General features: G+C 39.2%; 1 protein-coding gene across 3 annotated transcripts in view; it reads left to right on the top strand.

The window, feature by feature from the left end:
* Positions 1 to 24,745, top strand: part of NUDT14 (nudix hydrolase 14) — an 82,165-nt gene that overhangs the window by 40,856 nt on the left and 16,564 nt on the right. For all 3 annotated transcript variants that reach the window (XM_075065716.1, XM_075065717.1, XM_075065718.1), the window contains 3 exons: positions 2,309 to 2,352; positions 17,202 to 17,266; positions 21,426 to 21,663. In XM_075065716.1, the coding sequence (XP_074921817.1) occupies positions 2,309 to 2,352; positions 17,202 to 17,266; positions 21,426 to 21,663 (347 nt within the window). The remainder of the gene's footprint in view (positions 1 to 2,308; positions 2,353 to 17,201; positions 17,267 to 21,425; positions 21,664 to 24,745) is intronic.

The raw sequence follows: 24,745 nt of genomic DNA, 5'->3' as shown, positions 1-24,745 counted from the left end.
GATATTCTCTCCAATTCTGTTCCCTCTCACCTTCCCACCCACCTTCCCCGTCCCTCTTCAGGGCCCCTCTCAGGAGCAACTTCTAGTGCTGGAGGTGCAAGCATTCCTACAACTCAGGGCAGTAGAAGAGGTCCCTCTGGAATTCAGGGGCAGGGAGTTCTACTCCCAGTGTTTCCTAATCCCAAAGGTGGGCTCAGGACTATTTTAGACCTGTGAAACCTAAACAGATTCATGAAGAAGTTGAAGTTCCGCATGGGCTCCCTGTCTTTCATTATTCTCTCCCTGGATCCAGGGGACTGGTATACCCCCTCGACTTGAAGGATGAGGACTTTCACGTGTCCATAATCCAATCCCACAGACAGTTCCTCTGTTTCATGATCAAAAACACCCACTGTCAGTTCACGGTCCTCTCCTTTGTCTTCTCGATGGCCCCTTGGATGTTCACCAAGTGCATGGCAGTTGTGGCAGCCTTTCTACAGAAGTGACAAGTGCAAGAATTCCTATACCAGACCACTGGCTAACCAAGGGCCGCTCCCAGACCCAAGTAGAGGCCCACGTGAGCCTAGTGCGGATGACATTCCACAGGCTCGGCCTCATTCTGAACGTGGCAAATCAACCATAACGTCAACTCAGAGGATAGAGTTAATCAGAGTTCTCCTAGACTCAGGTCAGGCTAGGGCATTCCTCTTGGAATCTCGCTTCTTTGCCATGGGTACCATCAGCAAGATTCCTCACTAATATGGCACGAAATTGCCTGAAACTGCTCAGCCATATGGCTGCTTGCACGTATGTGATACAGCATGCCAAGCTACAGCTCCGTCCCCTTCAGGCTTGGCTAGCCCTGGTATACAGGCCGAACTGAGACCGCCTAGACAAATTGGTCTCACTCCTCTAGTCCTTGAGTCCCTCCTGTAGTGGCATGATCCGCAAGCAGTATGTGCAGAAGTACCTTTCTCCAGGCCTCAACCATTGCTGTCCCTAGTCACAGATGCATCGGCGATGGGATAGGGGGACGCAGCCAGTCAGTCTCCTGTGGCCAGAGAAAAGGAACACTTTCTTACCCCACTGGCCCCCACCAGGAACTGACCTCCTCCTTTTAGCCAAGCCTGCTGGGCTCTGATTGGGTGCTTCCACAAGGCCTCTGTAGGAAGGCCTGGAGGCCCCACCTCCTTTGGTCCTTCCTGGGGTGGGGTGTAGTAGGACCACAGGTTCTCCAGCAGGGGCCGTGAAGGGCAAGGTACACCCCATCACAGTATCTTTTAGATATAAGTCCTCAACAGGTCTACCTCTTGCCTGTCCAATTAAAGAGAGAGGCAGTTACCAAAAGAGGTGGTTCCTTCAGATGGCTCCCAATTTATCATAAAAACCCAAAATATGATTTAAGGAGATAAATCTGTAGGCCACATTTCAGCTGATGCAAATTGGAATAGTTCCATTAGACTTCAGTGGAGCTTTGCTGATTTTCACCATCTGAGAACTTATACTTAAGGTGATGGAAAAGGATTTATTCTTTTGTTGAGTTCAGCTGAGGTGTCTTAATAGATATACCATAGACTATACAGTGTGACGTTATATGTGTAAAACAAGTGTCAACATACCTATTAAATCTGTGGGGGAAATGATTACAGTTTAGGGGGTCAAATTCAGCTGTGATGTTGGAAGCACAAGTCTACTGAATTTGGCCCAAGATTATCTTGGAAGTAAACAAGTGAATTGTAGCACAGTAGCTAGTTGATTATCAGTTTTCATAGGGTAACAATACAGAGATTTTATTCTGTTGCAAATATTTGTAGCTGTTATGTGCATGCTTTTGCCATCTATAAATCAGGATAAGAATATTCAGTAGCATATTCCTGTAAGTGAACATCATTATACTGGAAACTAGAGCCCAGATTGCCAAACATTGGGTCCCTAAAGCCAATGTGGATACTTAAATCAGAATAGACTGAAGCCACTGGGAGATACAGGTTCTTAGTACTTCTGAAAATCAGGCATCTTTGATTTAGGTGCCTAAATATAGAGTTAGGTGCCTATTTTAGGCACAGGTTTGCAACATATTTGCCTTTGCTCTTACAAAGTGGTAGGTAAGCATTTAGTCCCTTCCTCAGCCCTTTCCAGTTTTTAGTTGAAAATTAAATAGTTGTTCCTGCAACACTACTCTTGTGGTCAAAAATCAATAAATGTATTCCAGATACAGCCAGTTTTGCCAAGGAAGGAATTTGCTGCTGTTAAAATGATGTTTGATTTCAGGTAGCCAATTTTCACTGGGGACTAATTTGTATTAATGATTTTTTTTGTTTTTTTCTAGAATGGCACTATGAAGTTTTGGGACTTTATGAGGACACATGACAGGTAAATCTGAACAAATGAGCTCATGTCTATTTTCTTTTACCTATGTGTCCTATTTCATTCAATATTATCTTCAACAATCCCAATCCCAGTGTGCCAGATCCTTTTTCTCCTCATTTAGATCCCTCCTAAAGGCCCACTTCTCCTGTGATGCTTGCAAATACTAGTCATCTTCAATAAAATGCTCTTTCAGACCCACAGTTTAAGACAGAGAATAAAAAGAATTATCTACACAATGGGGTAATGCACGCTATGGGGGTGAGAATTCTGAAGCACACTTTTGGTTCATGTAGACGAGGGATTCTCAAACTGGGGGTCGGGACCCCTCAAGGGATCGCGAGGTTATTACATGCGGGATCATGAGCTGTCAGCTTCCACCCCAAGCTCCGTTTTGCCTCCAGCATTTATAATGGTGTTAAATATATTAAAAAAGCGTTTTTAATTTATAAGGGGGATCCCACTCAGGGGCTTGCTATATGAAAGGGGTTACCAGTACAAATGTTTGAGAATCACTGATGTAGACTCTGCTGGTGCACACTAAAGTCTCCAGTGTACTTTAATGTAGTACTGTTTGAAAATATGCCATGTGCAATTATTTGGTTTACATGTGATGTAAGAAATTCTATTTTAAGTCTGATCAAGTCCTATTATTACAGTAGCCTAATTAATCTAGCAATGATGTATCAGGCAAGGCCTACTTCAAGTGACCTTGAAAAGAAAAGATTATAATCTCATAAAAATTCCCTAATCCTGCCACCCAATTTACATAACGCTGATAACAAATAGAGAATACATGCAGCAGACCTGATTCATGAGCTGTCCATTGCTTAAACATTCATTGAGTAATTTCCAACTAGTTTGTAAAATTCAGGTCTGATATTTGAAAAATTCATGAATAAAAAATAAGGGTAAAATTAGACTAACGAATTTCCCAGCTCTTTTAAAGTAATAAATGTTTTACTGAACTGACCTTACTAGAAGTCAAATGGGAAGCTGCTTTGATGATGTGAGATCATCAGGTAAAACAACTGCTTTCAGGAAACTGTCCAGTGTTAGACTCAGTTGGACCCTTCTAGTAAATGGCGTCATATGTGGCTACTTGAGAGATGAATGAAGTGGTAGGAGCAGCCAGGCAGGCCTTTGCATATATTAATTTTTATCAAAATGGAGGATACAAAGGTATGAGTTACAGAAAGAATATTGAAAATTAGACATATCTGGATCCATCAAAAAAAAAGTCTTTGCAGTACTTGAAGGTGAGGATAAAAGGGATTGATATTTGAATATTACAGTTCACACTGACTGTTGAAATCTATCTAGAGGACAAACAGATTTCTCTCTACTTACTTATGGGTATGTATGTAGATTTTATGATCATAGATACAAAAAATTGGACTGATAATTGATTGTTGGACATGTAATACTTGCCCTCTGGTTCCAGACAAACTAGTCCAGCTTCAGGTCATAGTGTTAATAATTTTTTTTCTCAAAGGCAATTGCTTCTTATATGATTATTTTTTAATGTAAATCTTAGATTATGCATACTAACAAAATGATAAACAGCTGGATGGAGATAAGTACTATAGGACCAGTTTTCCATGAACTTCTTGAGAATATTATTTTTAAAGGACTTTTGTGGACATTTTTTAAATAGTTGGGAACATGACTGTATAAAAGGTCTACAGCCACATGTCACACCATTCATCTCTGGTCACGTAACATTTGTTAGCTTAACATGTACAACAGCTGCCATCCTAACTTCTTAGTGATTACTGTGTTAAACTGTAGAATGTAGAATGTTAGTTTCACAAACAATTTAAATTCAACTTATGTCATTTCACAGGAACAACAAAAGCTTCCTTTATTTGCAAGATTTCAGTTTTCTTACATACGCCCTATCCATGAATATGAGACCAACCATAAATGGGTACAAAATGCTGTAAATTGACTGAAAACTGTTATTTTACCTGATTTTAGTAGAACAGTTTGTGCTGGTTATATGGCTAAGCTTTTCTTTATAGTTGGAGATTTGTTGCTAATGTGTAATTGTTTGGTTGTCTCTGTTTTTGTGGCACAAAATAAATGTGCTCCATTTTGTTGTAAATTGTGGGGGGAGGGGAATGTTATTTTTTTATCATTTCACTAATATTATGAAAAGTGCTTTTTTAATTAGTCTATAGTATTCTAAAATTGAATAAAAACACAACAAAACCAGATTGTAACTAAACCGATAATTATTTTTGTAGTAGGGGTTCCCTTTGCTAGTCTGTACATTTAGATTTGAATCCTAATATCTCAAACCGTACAAAGCTGTTTTGCAGATGCCCAGAGAAGGAATAAAACTGTAAAAAGGGGGAGGGGAGAGAATAGTTATAAACTATAGGAAGTCATTTTTAAATAAGCTGAAAATGTTATAACAGTGTCTCTGTTATGTTGTTAAAATAGCATTGCCTATAGATCTTTGTAGTTAGAGGACATCCTGAGGTTTTTTGTAAGGCTCGATATTGTTAATGAAGCACGTTTTCAAAACTGAGGTGAAATCCTGGCCCCATTGACATTAATGGCAAAACTCCTGTTAACTATTGTGGGGTCAGGATTTCACCCAGAGTGTAACATTAGGTTCCCAAATCAATATGTAGGCACCTAAAAATGACCCTGATTCAGGGAAGCATCATTGCGCAGGCAGGATGTTTAGCCAAGTGCTTAGGTGCTCTCTAAAATTGGAGCCTGATTTTCAAAAGTGCTGGAAACTTATTACTTTGCATCAGAGTCAGTGGAAGCTGTTGGGTGCTCAGCACTTTTAAATGTTAGTCCACTTACTTAGATTATATGTGTGTGCATTACCTTGCACAGTGGGGCTCTAGTCCCTAGTGTCTCTAGGCACCACTATAACATAAATAAAGCAATTTGTAACTAAATATAAAAGGAAGTTGTTTTGTTTATATTGTGGATGAACCCAAAGGCTCCATTCAGAATGAGGGCCTCATTCTAGTAGGCATGCTACAAATACACAGGCAGATGTCATTCCATCCCTATTAAGCAAAGCGCTTAAGTGTGTGCTTAAAGCGAAGTTCCTTGCTGAATAGAGCAGGACTTAAGCATGTGCTTAAATGTTTTGCTCAGTTGGGGCCCCAAAGAACTTGACAGGCTTCTGCTGAAATCAGGATAAGTATGAGTTTAATATCAGAGGGGTAGCCGTGTTAGTCTGCATCTGTAAAAAGCAACCAAGAGTCCTGTGGCACCTTATAAACTAACAGATGTATTGGAGCATAAGCTTTTGTGGGTGAATACCCACTTCATCAGACACATGCTTGCCAACTACAGAACCAGTTTCTCCTCCCTTGGTTTTCACACCTCAGCTGCTAGAACAGGGCCTCATCCTCCCTGATTAACTAACCTCTGTTAGTCTATAAGGTGCCACAGGATTCTCTGCTGCTGCTATATTTAGTACACTAAGAGTTTGAAATGTAATACTTTGGTTTTGTGTTCATCAACTTTGTAGAACAATATACAGAATTTAGGAAGGTCAATACGCAGTGATAAAAACAGGAATAAGAAATAGTGTATGAGATGTAGAATTGGAACGTAAACATACAGTGCAGTGGTTGACACGTAAGAGAATAGCTTTCAGGTTATGGTGTGAATTGGTATAAAGCAAAGGTGATGGAAGTTCACCAGTTTAAACAGATGAAAAAAATCAACATAAAGCACACTTCATGTAAAAAAAACAACAACTTTGAAGTCACTGTAACATTAGTCACTGGAGTCAGTGGACATTGTCACGTAACTGGGTTATAGTCTTTTGCAAATCTGAACAATGTCATGTGACTAGAGACAGGCAATAAAGACCATTCTCTTACAAGTACTCTTGTGGCTCCTACCTAAATTCTAAACACACGTCAGATGTCACTGATCAGTGGCTTATTAGTAGTCCCTTAATTAAATATATGTTCTTAATGGAAAATTTTATGAAGTCATGCCTGAATATTTTAAGACGGGCAAAAATCACCTCCTTTTAGAATTCAGTAGGGGATAAATTCACTTTATGGTTACAGAAGTAATCACTATCTTACTTGATATATTTAATAAAAAGTCTTCATCCTTTAGCTGTTGCAAAGACTGCTGAAAAATACAGTTTTCCTGAAGGGCTTGCAGGGAAGGATTTGCAAGGTCTGTAGGAAGTCCAAGAAATCCGTATTACACTCCATAGTCTCCTGCAGATCCCACAGAAATTTTCTGTGCTTCTCAACTGCTATGATGTATAGAGAAAAAGGTTCTTGAAACATACTCTTAAAGCTATTATAGACAGAAAGAGAAAAAATAGATATGTACTCAGTTCACTACAACATACTTTAAATTTAACTCAGTGAAGGGGGTCTGACCTGGCCCCTTTGCATCACCAAGCCCTGCAGTGGCCTTGAGCAATGCAGAGAGAAGGGGCACTGCCAGAGGAGCAGCTTCACTAGGAGATTTCTGCACCCCTTTCATGCTGTGAGGGCAGGCAAGATTTACGGGTCACGAGAACTACACAAGTGGCATGAAGGAATTGTGGTCACTTTTTCCAGCCCATTGGCTGCACCAAGCAGCTGTGGAGACTGCATTGCAGCCATATGCTCTGAGCACATTATGGGAGCGGATTACCATCCCTCTGCCTGTTCCCTATGCTAGATCACTGGTGCTGTCTGTGAATGAAGTCAGTTTCATCCTGTGTGTATTTCTATGTTATGTACGAATGTATTATGACATATTGTGAAATTTCACTTGTCTTCCTTTTGTATAAGAATTAATTTATTTTAACATGAAAACTAATATGATACATCAGTTATATGTTTTTGCTGGCTGACATGTGCTGCTATGTGCCATGTCATGCTGCTATACCACAAATCATATTGTTCTCTGTAATTTAATGCCCTCAGGTTTGCCAGATTATGACGAGAGGCATTTTCATTATCGTGTTTCAAGTGATGGTACAGAAGGTAGTACATATTTCAGCTCAGATAATTATATTATTTGTTTGCCTGCGATATTCTCAAATAATATGTACACCTCTACCCCGATATAACCCTGTACTCGGGAGCCAAAAAATCTTACTGCATTATAGGTGAAGCTGTGTTATATCAAACTTGCTTTGATCTGCTGGAGCGCACAGCCCTGCCCCCCCGGAGCACTGCTTTACCATGTTATATCCGAATTTGTGTTATATCAGCTCGCATTATATCAGGGTAGAGGTGTACTTAGGGCCTGGTTTTCAGCCGAGGCTTGGTAAGGCTTCTGTTTATGGGCCAGCAGTTTTACAGGAGGGTTGCTATGCTTTGGCTAGTACTTGATTACATCCGCAGGTCAGGCTCAGTCACTGTAATGAGGTAAAATTGACTGTATCTATATTTTTTCCTTTATTATGTAGGAATAGGGTGGTAGTGAGGATCCGCTTATGTTTTAAAAAATTCTACTGAAAATCATTCTTAGATGGACTGATTAAAAAAATTGTGTATTTGGTGCTTAACAAGTAGGTACTGTAGTTAAAATTTATATTTCAAGTTATATATATGTTGATGGAATTGTTAACGCATCTTAAATAATTGCTACAATTCATTCTCCCACCAGCTTAGTGATTAACCAAACATATGCTTCCTACTTTATGGTGTCATGAGCAACTTCCTGCTGCAGTTAGATTTACAGTGGGACAAATCTTCCTTTTCATTTTTTTCAAAGTAATGTTTGTTTTCGTAAATGTGCTTGTCTCATTTTGTATACAGAGTTTACTTAATATTAACTATATTTAAACAATATTCGAAAATAGCTTGGAAGTGTCATCAGAATTCATTAGTCTTTTAGACCTCTCTAATTATCTTTTGCCAAATCCACTTTATCTGTGATTAGTATGAAAGGCTGAATGTTTTTGTCAGAAGCTTATAGCTTTGCTTTTGTGATAGGCTGCATTTTAAGCATCTGTTTGGATTGGTGTTGGCCTTTGAAAAATGTAAAATGCTTTGAAGGAAGATTTAAATGAACCAATAAAGATTATGCATGCACACACGCATTCAATCTCAAGGCTATCTGTATTACAGTTAAAGTTCTGGGAAACTAAAGGAGTTGCATCGAAGGATAAATCGAAGTCTGCAGCTTTATTAAGTCTTCTGAAAATTTAAAGACTGTGTTTTTTCTGGCTTAAACTTCTAGGTACCTGATAAAAGAAAGAAGATAGCACTTAATATATCCCATTATACATTTCAGGGAAAATTCCAAATATTATTCTGAAGAAATGAAGAGTTGAGCTGAGAAGTAATCTAGAGTCTTCATGCAATTGCCTGCTCTTCTGTGTTCACAAAGTGTTTTTTGGATAGGTTGTTCTAGGTGAACTGAGCTTCTTTGAAGTTTGTACCCCAAAAAATACTTAAGAATGTGACAGGTTTGGGATTGTGTTAGACCTCAATAGAAATTTTAACTTCATTTAAAAAAAAAAAAGTTTTAAAATTGCATGTATAGACATTTCTTAGTTGAATGGTAAAATTATGCAGTTTCTCTTCATCTCCTCTCTGACTGTAGCTTACTTCTCAAAGCTACTTTATTTCTTACTAAATTTAAAGATGGACTCAATAGGAAGAACATATGGAGAATTTGGGCTCCACTTTCTGATATGGGGGCAAGCAAAGAAAGCCAAAGTCTTGAAACTTCAAGAAAAAACAAGATCATGCTTTAAAACTGAAATATTTGAAGCAAAACTAAAATATTTTATTTCCCCTTCATTTTTTCTTATCTGGTTTATTGGTGCTGGTATGTTGGCTCACTTTCAAGCCGACCTAGGCAAAAACATTTTACATGAGTTTTTGGTATCCAAAAGTGCTCCACAAGGATCAAGTCTATAAAAGGTCATTTCTACAAAGATCTCTGAGGCTGCATGCTGTGCTTGGCTTTTTTCTGTGTACTGCACAAAGAAGATTCTTAACACTGGATATCACTTGAGAATTAAGATTCTGATTGATTCTGTTCTTTGCCCTATTTAGTTCTGCATGTCATCTTGGTATTTTTTTCCTAGGCATTTTCAGCTCTGACAATTTTTTGTTCTCTTCTCAGACCAATGCCAACTGAGTGCCCACACAATGCTCAGTAATACTCAAAGTAATGTATTCTGCCTAATGCCCTCACTAAGTGCTTCAGAATATTATTTGAAAGTGGCCTGCAAGAATCATATTCATTATCAGTTAAAAAGCCTACTGGATTCTTAACCTTTTAGTAAAACAATCATGAGTGTCTGAGGAAGAAAACTACTAAGTGGTTGCTTTTAATGTTTTTGTAGTGGGGGAGTGTGGATCATTCCATATTGATCAGATTATCCTAGATGTCTACAGGATGTGATACTGAGGTGCCTTGATAATGATTAGAGTTAAGGAAAGGTCAGTTTCTTTGCCCCTATTACCTCATCAACTACTTAGTATAGTATTAGTATAAGCTCCTATAGAAACCTGGTCTCCAGCCTCTGGGAATCCTGTTTCATTCTCATGAAGACATGAGCCATCGCTGACACTGCTGCTTTTAGCTGCTGTTATTATTTAGTATATATTTTTGCACATATGCATTTAAAGTTCCCATTGTTATGATACCTAGGGGCCATTAAAGGCCTTTCTTCCATTAAGAGATTTTTCAAGTTTTTTGTTTCCAACATATGAAAAGCAATTAGTAAATGCTAGCAATTGCTTATGGATTAACTATAACCCAAGTAATCAAGATAGCAGATTATGAAGCAAATTACTGCATGGTGAAATTGTGCCCATACCAAAAAAACATACTGACAGTCCTGAAATAAACATGATAATGGATTTGGCAAAGCAAATTTGAATTTTGCATTTGAAAAAAATATTTCAGTGGAATGGACTAAGCAGACTTTGTATTCCTCTTAGTGTCGGATTGGTAGATCTTTACTCTTTTTCAAATATAGCCCTTTGGAGATTCCACTTCTAGGAATGTCACAAAATGTGTCAACTTCCACCATTACAAGGAATTTAGAGTTGGGCCAGATTTTTTGTTAAGGTGATAACTCAAAAAGTTTTCTAGTCCAATAATACAATTATAAAATTTATAGCTGAAGTTCTTGGCCAATAAAAGGTGCATTTAGAGTGAACATCCTTCCTATTAATGAGAGTCTTAAATTTGGGAGTATCTTTTTTTAAAAAGAGTTGTACCAAGGGACTGGGACTTTAGATTCTTGTGTTCTGTTCCCAGCTCTGTGTGGCCACGGGTAAGTAATTTAAGTTCAATTTACCCATTTTTAAAAATAAGAAGCAAAATACCTGCCTATCTCAGAGGGTGTGAAATTTAAATTTTTACTCCTGGGAGAATTCTGCACCACTGTGCATGCACAAAATTTATGTCCCCAGCAGATTTCTTTGCTTCCTGCAGAAAAATGACTTTCTGACGGAGAAGCAAAGGAAAGACACAAGAGTTGTCATGCGACCCTCCCCAGTAGTATGTTTCAGGTGGCCAGGGCACCTGGCAGAGAGGTAAATTACTGTGAGGCAGGGGGCGAGACTGGGGAAGACCCAGCTGGGGGCTCCTACCCTGCGCTGGATTCAGCTGCTAGTCCTGGCTTGGCTTCGGAGGATGGGACTTCCTCTTCCCCGCATGGCATCTGGGGCCAGGTCAGACCCACCCCCAGGTTTCTCCCCCAGCTGCTGGAAGCTCTGCAAACTCCCTCCACACACACGCACACACTTCCTGCACCCATTGTTCCTCAGCTGCAGGGGGAGGGATCTCTGTACAGGGAGCTGCTCATCCATCCACCCAACCCCTGTGCATCCAGACCCCCTCATACCCAGACCCTCCCGCTGAGCCTCATTCATCCGCATTCAGAATCTCCATGATGAGCCCCATTCCCCCTGCACCTGGAGCACCCCGATGAGCCACCTGTACCCCCATCTCACTGAGTCCCCAACCAGCTGTACCTGGATCCCCACCCTACTGAGCCCCACTCCTGCAGTATCTAGACCCCCCCACTGAACCCCCCCAGGTGCCTCTGCTGAGCTGTATTCCCCCCCNCCCCCCCGAGCCCAAACTAGCACCACCTGGACTCCCCTGCAGAGCCCTATTACCATTGCACCCAGATCCCCCCAGCAAGCCTCTGTGCATCCAGATCCTCCCCACACCCGGATCCCCCACTGAGTCGCCTGCACCCAACACAGAGCCCTCTCAACCCACACTTGGACACCCCATGCTAAGCCCCTCCACACTTGGCTCCTGCCTTGCTGAACCTGCCTTCCCACTCCTGGTGCACCTGGCACAGAGAGGTAGGGCTCTGGGGTGTTTCTGGGGCAGGCCCAGTCCTTGTGCTATGGCAGGGTTGGGTGCAGCCTCACCGCTGAGTCCATGTCCTTTGGGGGAGAGCTGGACAGTGATCTCCCACCTCTGCAGCCAGTGGCCTGTGCTCCCCAATGCTATGTTGGAGCCTCCACATTTATTTGATAAATAAAATTTGCAGAATTTTAAAATATTGTGCACAGAATTTTTAATTTTGTGGTGCAGAGTTTTTAATTTTTTGGCACAGAATGCTCTCAGGAGTATTAAATGGTAGACTGTAATGAGCTTTGAGATTCTTGGCTGAATGGTGCTATATAAGTGTCATTACTGGCCTGTCAGTACTGGTCTCTCTTTGAACAAATGCCATATTTAAACACTGAGTCCAAGTCATCATTTATTGTAAGTCCAGTCTCTTGTGCTGAGGTAGGACTAAATGAACCTAGATCATGATAAAGCCACCTCTAATTTTTCATATATTTATGGAAAAATAAAACCAGTGGCCCAGACCATCCCAGTGAACCCTGCACACAGATGGAACAGATGATTTTCTGCCTGAACAGCTTTGCTTCTTGGGAATCACAGGGGGAATGGACATGAGGCATGAGCAGCTGAAGGGGGCATGCGATCTCCCACCAACCCTGCAGTCATCACTTGTACTAGCTTATGATACCTTTTCTGCCAGTCCTCCCTGCTAAGTTTAGTCCTTAGGGCAGCTGCAGTCACAGTTACTGTGAAGAATCCTAACCCTCCTTCAGATCCAAGGTGATCTGTGGGGCTTGGTATCTCATTCTGAGAGGAAGCAAACACTAGCTTGCTCTTGGAATGATCCTGGGAGCATTTTGAGGAGTTTTCTTTTCCTGTAGGCTCCTTCCACAGGGTGAGCGAGGCCAGTATATTAGTCATATGTTCACTCTGTAACTTTTTTAAAATGATAGGGAGTGGTTCTGGAGCTACCATCTTACACCTGGAATGAGTTTTCCTTGGGAATGACCATTAAATTTTCCAGGAAAGGAAGAACAACAACAAAGAAATTCTGTGCATCTTTTTTCCATGTGTGCACACACAATCTATTGTTAGACTAGGGTCTTTGATGTCAATATCAGATTAAATTCTGTGCAGACCTCATACATTCCAAGGAAAGTCTACAGTTTTCCTGTTCTTGTGGGTCTGTGTCATTGCTCTAATAACATAAATCTTGGGCTGGGTAAATTTTGTATGTATTATGCTGCCAACCATTAATCACAAGGTTTGCTGTGTACATTTCCATTTTTACTGTTATTACTTTTATCATTTAAAGTCTATATTGTTTATATATACTACTTTAAACCAAAGTTAACTGTAATGCTATTTTAAGAAATTTCTATGAAACGTCAAACATGCATATAAATGAGTTACAATATTTGGTCAATCAAACACCGTTACAATTCTGCCTTTACACACATTAGGCCCATTCCACAGTATATATACACCATCCAAAAAATCTTTAGAGTAATTTTTTAAAACAAATTCTCTCTCTCTCTCTCTCTCTCTCTCTCTCTGCATGCTTAACTGATTTAAAATTCAGGAACATAAGGATGTTTTTGTACCCTTAGAGGGCCAGATTCTGCATCTGAATCCAGACTCGTGGCTACTGCACCCACATGGAGTCCCATTGAATTTAGTGGGAGCTCTTTGTGGGCTCAGGGATCTACCCATGGAAATCCAGTTGAATGATCTGGCCCCCACTCAGCGGATTTTTCAAATACCTGATCCCCTGATTTTAGTAACATGGAGTTTCACAAGTAAAAAGGTACAAGCCTCATCATAAGCTGTGAAACTCTCAAGGATGAGGTCTGATGGCTTTTTTTAAAAAAATCGTACCAAGTTGCACTCTTATTGTAGCAAATGCATCTCTGAGAGATTTAAATCTTAACCTATTAGGTTGTGACTCTCAAGCTGTGTAAGGAAACATTAGAATTCATCTGCCATAATTTTAAAAAAGCTATAAACATAGTGTTCAGAATTTTGTCAGTCTGAGAAAATTAAAAGTAATGAAGAAATATGTTCTACAAATCTGTGGCATCTCTGTGCCTTTCTGTCTCAAGATGGTATGAGAGACAGACAATTGTAATAACTTGGTACTACTCCATTCCAGTTTAATTTGATCTTGTTCCTTAATTTTGACAGATTGTTTTTAAGTTTCCCATCTGTTCCATAGATATCTCAGATGATTGAGTCTTAGAAGGATCAGCTATTAGACATTTTCCTAAGTAGATGTAAGTTATTTAATGTGATATCTTCCTCTCCAGATGCTAAGGAGGCCCAAGCAAAGTAAAGGTTGGACCTGTATTAGGGGTGTAAGGAAGGCTATACAACCTCAGAAACTAGTCTGTCCTTCAAAGGGTCTCCACTATGCCATCTAACTTTACCCTGTTGATTCAACTTCTCAGGTGACTTACACTGTTTTGTAGCCACAATATAAAAGAAGAGAAGTTGTGACATGCCCTAGGGTGCAGTCTGGACTATGGAACCACTGTGCCCCCTTCAACTTTCCAGCCCAGGCTGTCTCCTACATTACTATGCTAGTGAACAGCAAACCCTACAGGCTCTGTTCACTCAGCCATCAGCATGCAGAAGCACGCCCAGCAATGTACCTGAATCCTCTCCCCAGCCACTCATGAACTGTATACAGGGCAACACCAGCAAATTCTCCACCCAGCCGCAGCCCTAGTCTTACACTCCAGAAATGTGCCTTTTACACTGCTCAAGACCTTCTTGAGCAATGAAAGCTCATTAATTAGTGTGTTATTCTGTCAAAGGGAAGTGGACATTCACCAGCCTTTGTAACCTAAGTAGTTTTCCCCAAACTTCAATCAAAAACACACTGGCTTAGATAAAACATTGGAATAAGTTTATTAACTAAAGAAAGATAAGTGATATAGGCATAAAAATTCAGAATTGGTTACAAAAAGAAATGATAAAATTGCAGTCTAATTCCTAAACTTTATCAGGCTAAATCAAATTTAAAGTAATAAAGTTTCTCTTACCCCAAAACGCTACACCACTCTGTAGCCTTTCCAGTTAGGAACACTCCCCTCAGTCCAAATGTTTTTGTCTTCCAAACGATCTTGTTGCCTTCAGTGTAGGTGGGACAAGAGAGGTAAAGTGTCGATGTCATTGTCCCTTATTTTATACTGTCTTCCAGGTGCTGGAAACCTGGTTGCTGTGTCATGGGGGTTAGACAGCCCCATGGTGTATGTGCTCAAGCAACTGTCTTTCATGTGAATTGTAAATCTCTTGTTTACAATTCCCCTGCTGGTGAAGGGCCCTGAATGGCCAGTGGTGGTTGCTTAACACCTGGCTGGATGTTGGTCACTCCTTTGTTGCAACTGAAGAGCTGGTCTGTGGGCATTTCCCAGTCTTACAAAATGTTTCAGTAACAAACATATAGCAAAATCTCATGACTTCATATACATTTTTCAGCAAACAGTGGTGTTCAACAGATTATAACTTTCCAAATTATGCCTCACAAGAGATACTTTGTACAAAACATATTGTAATACTTAATCATGTAACAGTGGTGAATATTGGGGTTTAGGGTGCTATTTTGAGGTACAGTCTATCACAGAAGTTTAATAGAGCAACAAACAAAAAAATTACTCTTATACGGACAGAATAGTATCCAAAAAAAGAAAGAGAAATTGAAAATGGTCAAAGAACAACGCTGTGGAAGATCACATAATACACTGCAGTCCAGCAAACGGAAATCTTTTACAGCTTCAGACTTAAATTCAGTCCTTCTGTCTTTACACAGTATTTGGCTAATAGCCTAATATTCAAAGAGAGAATCTCCTATCTGTAAACAGAAAAAAAAATCCAGTCATGGACCATAGCACAAAAAAGCAGTGTCCCTCAGTTTAAATTACCCTGCAAATGACATCTGGGGCAGGAGCCATCAGTATCCAATAGATGTCTCCATGTATCACCTCAGCTGAGCCAAACACAGGTTTCTAATAGGAGCAGCAGCACTCACTGGCGGCAGGCCTATTATCAACTTTCTCCAATGACAGCTGAACATTTCCACTTATGTCCTGTAAATGTGCTTTTATATTATGGTTGCACTATAGATGTTAGCATGTTTCACGTGGGTTTGCCCAGTTATGGACTTTAAGAGCAGTAACAAAGGTACACTTTGCCCAGGATTGGACTTCATGACTGGGAGAATAGGGCACTTTTTTTTTTTTTTTTTTTTTGCACAACATTGTAGATTTGGAGGTGTGCATTAGTTGCTGGAGTTATGTTATCTTTCCAAATGAGATTGATATTGGTGTGGGTGAGAAGTTGTTTTTGCCCCTGCACAGGAGTCAGACAAATTCCAGCATCTAGTACCCCAGTATGTACATTAAGGTCTAGTTTAAAAGAGATTTCTATGTGGATAACTTACTCTTGTTATAGAAATGCTCTAAATGATCATTTTGACATAAGATGGAATTTAAAATATTGCTAAAGTTTCATAAAGATTTTGTATCTTGGTTGTTTCTTTAGTTATTTATATTCCTAGTAGTTGTTGTTAAAAAAAAAAAAAAAAAGAGTAGGAAGTGTGTGTTTGTATGTACATTTTTACTATGGATTTACTATCATAATTACATTTCAAATATTGTTGAATACTTGACTGCAAATATTCCATCATTAACTTAACTCACTGGATTGAAGAACTGTATGATTCATTGAATAATAAATTATCTTTCCAGTGATATGTACTGCACTTTGGCATTGCAAATGAAGGGCTGACACTATGATGATGAGAGTGATATAAACTTGCTTTTGTGAGTTTTAAAGGGACATCAATTAGCAATCACACTTTCATCTGAAAATGTTAAGTTGTCATGTGTTACAAATAAAACCTAAGATTAATTTCTTTCCATTATAGTAGAGAGAGAAAAATAATTCTCTACTTTTTCGGTACTCTGTGAAGAGTCAGTTTGTTTCCCGATATGGTGAGTTAGTCAGTTGTATGTGAGGCTTTCATATAGAAATAGGGGAGAAAAAAATCTTTAAATAATTTGTGAAACCACAAAAAACTGGTAGTAGCTGAAACGATTTATAACTTGATTTTGCAAATAACTAGATTTCAGGTTAATGGTGTCTGTTTTAAAGCCATAGACAAGCAAGTGGTCCCAGGAAGCAGGTGGAATTTTTAGTCCTTGACTTCAGTGGGGCTCCTTGCGAGTGCTAGGGTGCACACATGAAGATTTGACTCCAGTTTTACAGCCTGTATCTGTCCCTGATATCAGAAATAACTTGATTTGGAAGCTCTTCAGGCTGTTATAATTAATAACTGTATTCTTGGTCTCCCCCCGCCCCTGCAAAGTGACCTAAGAGTGGATAAAGTCACCTGTGGTTTTGGGCCTGATTCTCAATCCACTGAAATCAATGGATTTTGGATCAGGCCCTTGTTGTATTGAACATCATGTCTATATAGTTAAAAATAAAATTCATGGGATGTAAGGTTAATAATACTGCATTAATCCATACTGGTTTATTCAGAGTGCATTGATGTGTTTTTTCCCCCTCTTCCTTAGTGTCTCAATCCTGATATTTAATTCCTCTCGGCAATGCTTTGTTGTGGTGAAGCAGTTCCGCCCAGGTAATCCTCTCCTTTAGCTTTACTTTTGCTCTCAAGTGAAGCAAGCTATTAAGGGTTTAGCAGTTAAAAGTTGGGGGTGTACAGATAGTTGTGGTGATAAAATCTTTGTTCCATATTCTATTCCTTTGTTCTATAGCCCACTCTATTCACTAGATCAGAATTCCACAGAATAGGAATTGCCTTACTAGATGAAACCAGTGATCCAAATAGTCCATTAGTCTGTCTTTGGCTTTAGCTACTGCCGTGCTTCAGGGGAAGTTGCAAGCAGCCCTGTTGTGAGCAATTATGGAATAAGCTGCTCCTTTAGGAAGTTTCTTCTTGACCTATGGTAATTAGCAGATGGTTTATGCCCTGAATCATTAAGTTTTATGTTCCTTATTTGAAAAAAATATAATCTTATCTAATGTGAGGCAATATATACTTGGGAATTTAAAACAAACCTCAAAATTAGGGAATATTGATACAATATGCACAAATATGTTTTTGCTTTATTGTATACTGCAATGTAATAGGTAGATTATTGGCTCTCTTACTTGTAAGAGGTGTTGATACCTTAAGAAAGAATCTATTTAAATTAATTTTAGCGTTTTTGTATCAATTGTTATCTGACAATATTTATTTTTTTGGAGATTAAAAATAAGATATATTTTTTTCCTAGCATGTTGATTTTAACAAAAAAAAAAAAAGAGAGAGAGAGAGAGAATCTAAAAGATATTTCTCTTTTTATCTCTGTTGCTAAGAGACTGTTTCAAGACCATTCTGGTAGATGTCATTGGAAACTTTCTGGTGCAGTTTCTTACCATGGGCACTTGCCTATAGTGATTGACAGGCAGTTTAGTATAATGCAACAATATTGTAACTTGTAGCTCATGTTTTCCATTCAGCACTCTGTTGCCTATTGTAAGGAATAGGATTTATTTATATGCTTATTTAAAATCCTTATGTCTTTTATTTGCAACCAAATAGAAACTGCTAGTATGGCTAGTATGGCGTTCTTAGGTGGCTGTAACTGCAAATATCTTTTATGATGTTTTTTTTCAAATGACTTTACGAAATTCACTCCTGTGCAGAGGGCACAAGGCTCAATGCACACGTTAGCCTTTTAATACTATGCAAGACAGAGCTGGACACATTTTGTCTTTGAATCAGGTCTAATGCATAATAAAGTTCATTATTTTTGCAAATAAAATAGTGTAATAGATTCTTTTCAGGATGAATTTCTCAAGACAAGAGAAACACATTAAACTGCTAGATAATATGAAATTAGGTTGGTCCATAAGCAAAGGGAATAGAGAAAATTGAATAAATGGAATACTGTAAGTGTTCTGGCCAATTGGATACCTCCAGTATGCTATCTCCGTGGAAGTGTCAGATTCTGCTCACTCTAGAGGGTCTAGTCTCACAGAGATCAGAGAGGGCCCTGAATGTGCTCAGAATGGCTGGCCTTCTGTGCAAATGGGCAGTCAAATGTTCCAGTGCAGCTACTGCTCATACCCACTCCCACCAGAGTATATGTAATAGGATTAGATTTCCATTGCCGGGGGATGATCTGCCATGCTGTCTGTAAAAATGCATAAATTAAGTGATGATTCTCTCTGTGTGTCCTATTTGCTCCCCTGTCAGAATCCCATCAGAAAGAGGATAGGGGAAGGGCATGTTTCTATAGATATTTGAGAGTTTGTGAATGATCAGCAGCAGTTTAAATCACTATGTGTGTCTACTACAAATGTGACTGTTGTATACATGTGTCTGCCCCTCCCCAGACAGACGAGAGGGTAGGACTAATTGACTCTTCTGCTAAAATGAAAATCTAAAAGAATGCTGCAGTGGTTTCCACTTTAGTTCCTTACAGATGCCCCATTGAGATAGACTCTAGATATCATTAATTTGATAGTCAACGGACCACATCTTTCCAAATACAATTAAACAGTACGTATCTGGAGAAGACTTGGGTTAGTAGCACTAAATATACACCATGGAATTTTCAAGTTTACATATAACAACCTTTCAGTGGGTTGTATGTATTTGCTGTTCCAGTGACTCAAAATACATAGCACCCAAGGCTTGTCACCAGCCAGGTTTACCTCTTAGGGCTCCCAAAACAATTGGTGAAAACAAAAAGAAATCAAAAATTTAAACAGCAAACCAGTTCCCTCCCTAATTTGCTAAATTCCAGGAGCCTCTGCAAATCTGTACTGCTGACTCCTCCCTCTTTTTCCTTGGAGAGCAAGCAAACCTTTTGTTTCAGTTACTTGAACGGGCTTGTTTTGGGTAACAGTTATCACCTAGTTTGACTAAGGCAGTTTAGCTCTCTTCCCTGTGCCACGGCTGCACTGGAAGGAGCTCACATAGTTAGGACTTTCCACTCTGAGAATCCACAAATCTTGCCTACATGCTGGATCATTAATCAAGATTTATGATTAGGACCCTACCAAATATACTGCCATGAAAAGCATGTCATGGACCTGTGAAATTTGTTAGAGTAACTCTGAGCTGAACTGCAGTTGTGTGTATCGGAGCTGCCTTGTCTGAAGTCAAGGCTAGTGAAATCTGACCTCACTAACCATGTCATGGCATTTTCCCAATTAAAGAAAGAAATGTTTTGGATCTTTTCCCATACTTACCATCTGAGTCAAATTCAGATTTTGGATGTTGGAGCAAACACATTAAAAATTCCCCCAGATTTGCTCAGTAGGATCCAACAAATAAAGCCAGATCCTCAGCTCGTGTAAATTGTCATACCTCTTGGAGCTATGGCAGTTTACACCAGTTAAGGATGTGTCTTCAGGATCTCCTTGACTTAAGCCAAGTACCCTCAGTAGTGGGCTACTTCTTTAGGAGTAATATTCCTTTATAACCAAAGATAAAAAGGGACAATGAAACGTTGGACCATTATTAAGGTATAATAACTGTCATAGATTATTAGATAAAACAGCAGTTTTCATGCTGGATATCAGATTATTAAATAAAGTAACAGTTTTCATGATGGATATTTTATAACATTTAAATATCATGTTTTTCCTATATTAGTATCAAATTTGTTAATAAAAGAAAGGGGGTGAAAATGGGAAACTTTGCAAAGAAGAAGCAAATGGAGCTTCATCTGTAAAAGAAAGTTTGAATGGCTCTATATTTTTGGTATTGCTTCTCTGTGTTTTAGGACCCAATCTTGCAGGCTTTACTTAGGAAAAATGTCCACTGATATCAGTGAGAGTTTTGACTAAAGACTGTAGAATTAGTATTTCCTTTAGGAGTGTATTATAGTGACAGCTGTTTCTAGATTAATGCAAAAGGTCCTTTGCAAATTCCATTCAAGAATCTGTGCAAGGAACTATATGTTCAAAAGAGGATTTTTCAAACAAACATACATGCTTTTCATAACCCTGTCCAAATAACAGCTGAGTTGACAGGCTGAAAAATTCATCATTGTGCACATGGTACAAAATGTACAGACCAACTTTCGAGCAGAGATAAATGCATAGATTAAAATAAACCCTGATATGTACATTGGCCAACAAATGGTAGTTGTTTTGAACAATAGATTTTTGGGTTCAACCAGCTGCACTTAGTTTTGGTAGCATGTATGAGATTTCCATATCAATATAAGCAGAACTAATGTTCAAAGGACCATTTCACAGAAATGAAATAGAAAACAAAAATTCCACTGCTATTTCATTTTTTATCATTTTTACTAAAAATTGCCCCATCAGTAGTAAATGCTTCACAATTGAGCAGTTTCAAATACCCACATCTCCTAGCACTTGTGTACCTTTATAATATATTGTGGAAACGGATTTTCAAAAGATGTGAAATATTGCATGCTCCAGTTGCTTATATGGGTAGTTATTGTGGCCTGTCACCTTGGTATGCAAATCATAGAATTTATCCACACAAAACCCATCATTTGTGTGTAAAAGTGATTATGTGCAAATGTGTCTTAATGTGATTTTTTTTTCTTTTGGCACACACACCAATGCAGGCAGCTGAACAATTTTTAGAGTGTAGCCCTGCATGATTTATTGTGTCTATTAGTTGGATTTGTTATAAATTGCATGGTGAAATTCACTTGGAGTAAGGAGTCTTTTTATGCCATTTGAAGTGGTATTGCAGTAGTAGACTTTTCCAAGCACAGTTGTTTTTTCTTTTGCATTTTTTTTAGCTGTTTACATGTGTGAAATGCAACGGCACCATCCTCAAGACTTTCAAAGTAAAAACCAGGATAGCTGGTGTCCTCTGTTGGATCCCTTACCAGCTACAGAAGGCGTGACCTATGAACTCTGCGCTGGCATAGTAGACAAGCCAGGACTTTCTTTGGAGGAAATTGCATGCAACGAAGTCTTAGAAGAGTGTGGTTATGACGTTCCCATTACAAACCTGAAAAGAATCACTTCGTACAGGTAAACAGCAGCCAAGTTGATGCTTTGTATTTAATCTTTTTCAAATGACAATTGTAGAATAGCTTAGGGGTAAATTAATTTCCTTGCCAAATCAATGAGCTGGGAGAAACAGCCATCCACGATTGCTTAACGGTGTAAACACCAAGAAAGAAGAAGAATTATTTAGGGAGCTATAAAGGGCTTTAAACTGAGATTAATGCGATGAAATTCAAACTGAATAAAATTGAGCTAGTAAAAACTATTAGACTGGGGAATAGAGAACCTCAAGGAAATTGGTGGAAAACCCATTGCTTGGGGCTCTTAAATGTTGAGTGGTTGAAGTGCTAGAAAGTGTATTGTGAGAAACAATCCTATACTCACAGGATGATAGGCTAGCTGACCTGTTGTATTAGATCTTTTCCATCTTTGCTTTCCTTTATTCGAATTAAAAACTGAACTGCACAACATGGGCTCTGAGCCTACACCGATGGGACCCCAACATGAGGGTTTGTGCCACTGGATCTGTTTGCAGGATCAGGGCCATAACTGAAGCTTATATGAAATATGTATTAGGATACATTTTATATCACTTTTTTGCTGGCGCTGTTATGAACACTTTTACATGTGTCTTTAATTTCATTGTAAAATATTTTAATAGATTACATCAGAAATAAGAGACTATATTTGTGCTCTTTAGAATTAAAGAAATGTCAAGAATTAAATACTTTCAGAAGAAAATGTTTTCACAGCCTTATTGCCATTATATCTCCCAACCAGGCTGTAGCATAGTTAAAGGCATCTGTTACCATTATCCAAAATACATGTACAAGAGAATGGCTGCAGGTTTTTTACTTACCTCATTTTTACTTGACAGCTCTATTGAACTAGACCCTGTCATTGATTTTTAATTTGAAAATTGAATACAAATCCACAGCTGTCAATCCTGGCAAATGTTATTTCCTGCTGGATTAACAAGCAACGCTTCTGATGGAGGGGGTGTGTGAGTGGTGAATCACAGGAGTTGTCTCTTGCAACTCCTTGAGGATCAGTTAGGAGTTTTTTCTACTGAAAGAAACAGTGCTTTCTAGAATTAACAAAAGCTGTTCATAGTATTTTGTGTGACACTGATGTGCTGAACCAATAGAGATATCTAAAAAAATCTTTTAAATGACTCAATAGTAAGAATTCACATTTAGCTGAAACAACATACATTCTCTGTTAACAAATTTCTTTTAATTTTACAGATTTTTTTTTTTCAGTTGAGTTGCCCAGGTTTTACTTGCAGTGTGACTCCCAAATAGAATACATTAGGGTGGTGATTAATCTTTAAGGCCCCTGTCCTACATTGTGGTGCTTATGGGCACAGCAGTTAGCCTGTGTGGAGGTCCACCAAGTGGGGCTCCAGGCAGGTGGAGTGATTCACTTTTGTAAATCAAAATGCAGGATTGTGGCCCTAAAGATGATATTTTTCTGGCATTTATTTTGCACCTTGAAATAGGGTATTGGTGGTTTGTTTCAGTTAAAAACTCACCTGTTGTTGGACTTTTTATAACTCTGCACTGCCACTTGGGAGACAGAGTTGATTCCAAATCCTGTGTTCTTGCTCCCTTAAAAGGAATATGATCAGCTTCTGTTGGGGAGAAGGGCTTTTGCATCATTCATATCTGGGTTCTGTTCACTCTTTCTCAGCTTGCAGCATGAGCCTTGAGTATTGGGTGTAAAGGCAGAATGTGAGAATTGATCCCCTGTGTCAGGGACATTGAGTACCTCCAAAGGAAGTGGGAGAACATTGAGCATACCAATATCAGTGTTTGAAAAAATAGCTGTTCTTCAGATTGCTGAAATGCATTCTAGATATTATCTTTATCAACCCTCTAATAGCCAATACAAAATGCTGACATAACACATTATAATGGCTAGTATGTGTTCTTTCAGTGATTTCTGGATTAACATATAGTACATTAATCAGATCCATTATTATAGTCTATCATCTCAGTGATCTATATAACAATTTTTCCATTAAGTATTTATTGACCCGATATTTCCAGTCAGTATTTTGCAGAGTTCTTCACATTGTACAGCTTTGCATTTTCAGTCCCCACTGCTTTGTTCCTGGGAAGCATCTCAACAGGCATGCACTTGTGAAATCAGTCTGATGTGAACTAAGAGGAAGGTGTCCAGACATACAGTAAACAGTCGCATGTCAGTGCTCATTCTGAATTTCCTTCCTGTGGAAGTTTGAATTTAAGTAGTGAACAGTAATCTAATCTAGTTTTTATTTGTTTTCATAAGTGAAACCACTGTTTTAGTACAACAAAATTAGGAACGTTTTAAAGTTATGACTAGAAAAGTGACTATGCAAGAGTGACACCTTCTTACTCAACAGTATGACAGCTATTGGGGGTGAGACTGCAGCTTGCGTTATGGGCCTCCATAGGCAGTCAGAGGTTATAAAGTTTTAACCTCAGTCCCCTGCCTAGGCTTCCTACACTTGCACAGGTAGGAGGGGATTGTGGGGCAGGTTGTGAGCAGAGCCTTTACTCTGCCCCTCGTGATATGCTGACCGTCACAGCTGATACGGAACAGAGGAGAAAGCAATCTGTTGTTGTAGTCCAGGAGCATGAGTGTAACAGGAAGTGATTTATGGCTCTTAGAGACATAATTTGTTGTCTGGTCTGCTCAGGGGCTTTTGCAGTTATGTATCACCTCTTACTTAGGGCAGCCTGCATAATCAGTCTAGCTTTATGTTATCTGAGTATTATAGTTGGGGTTAGTAGCCCCACATATTATTAAGACTGCCTGACAGTTCCTATTATAAAGATTATGTTTTCAGTTACTTATAATTTTGTCAAACTTTAAGCATTTGGGCTGAATTCCCCCCCAGCCAAAATGGTTCAACCGTTTCTGAAAACCAGGCTAGTGAAACATATGTTCTTCTTCGAGTGCTTGCTCATATTCATTCCAAGTAGGTGTGCGCGCGCCACGTGCACGTTCGTCGGAAGAATTTTCCCCTAGCAACACCCGGCGGGTCGGCAGGCGCCCCCTGGCGTGGCGCCTTTGCGGCACCGTATATATGCCCCTGCCGACCCGGCCGCTCCTCAGT

This window comes from Chelonoidis abingdonii, chromosome 4 (genome assembly GCF_003597395.2).
Source record: "Chelonoidis abingdonii isolate Lonesome George chromosome 4, CheloAbing_2.0, whole genome shotgun sequence".
In the NCBI taxonomy this organism is placed as follows: Eukaryota; Metazoa; Chordata; order Testudines; family Testudinidae; genus Chelonoidis; species Chelonoidis abingdonii.
Note: the sequence above shows the minus strand (reverse complement) of the source record. Positions and strands in the feature narration are given on the sequence as shown.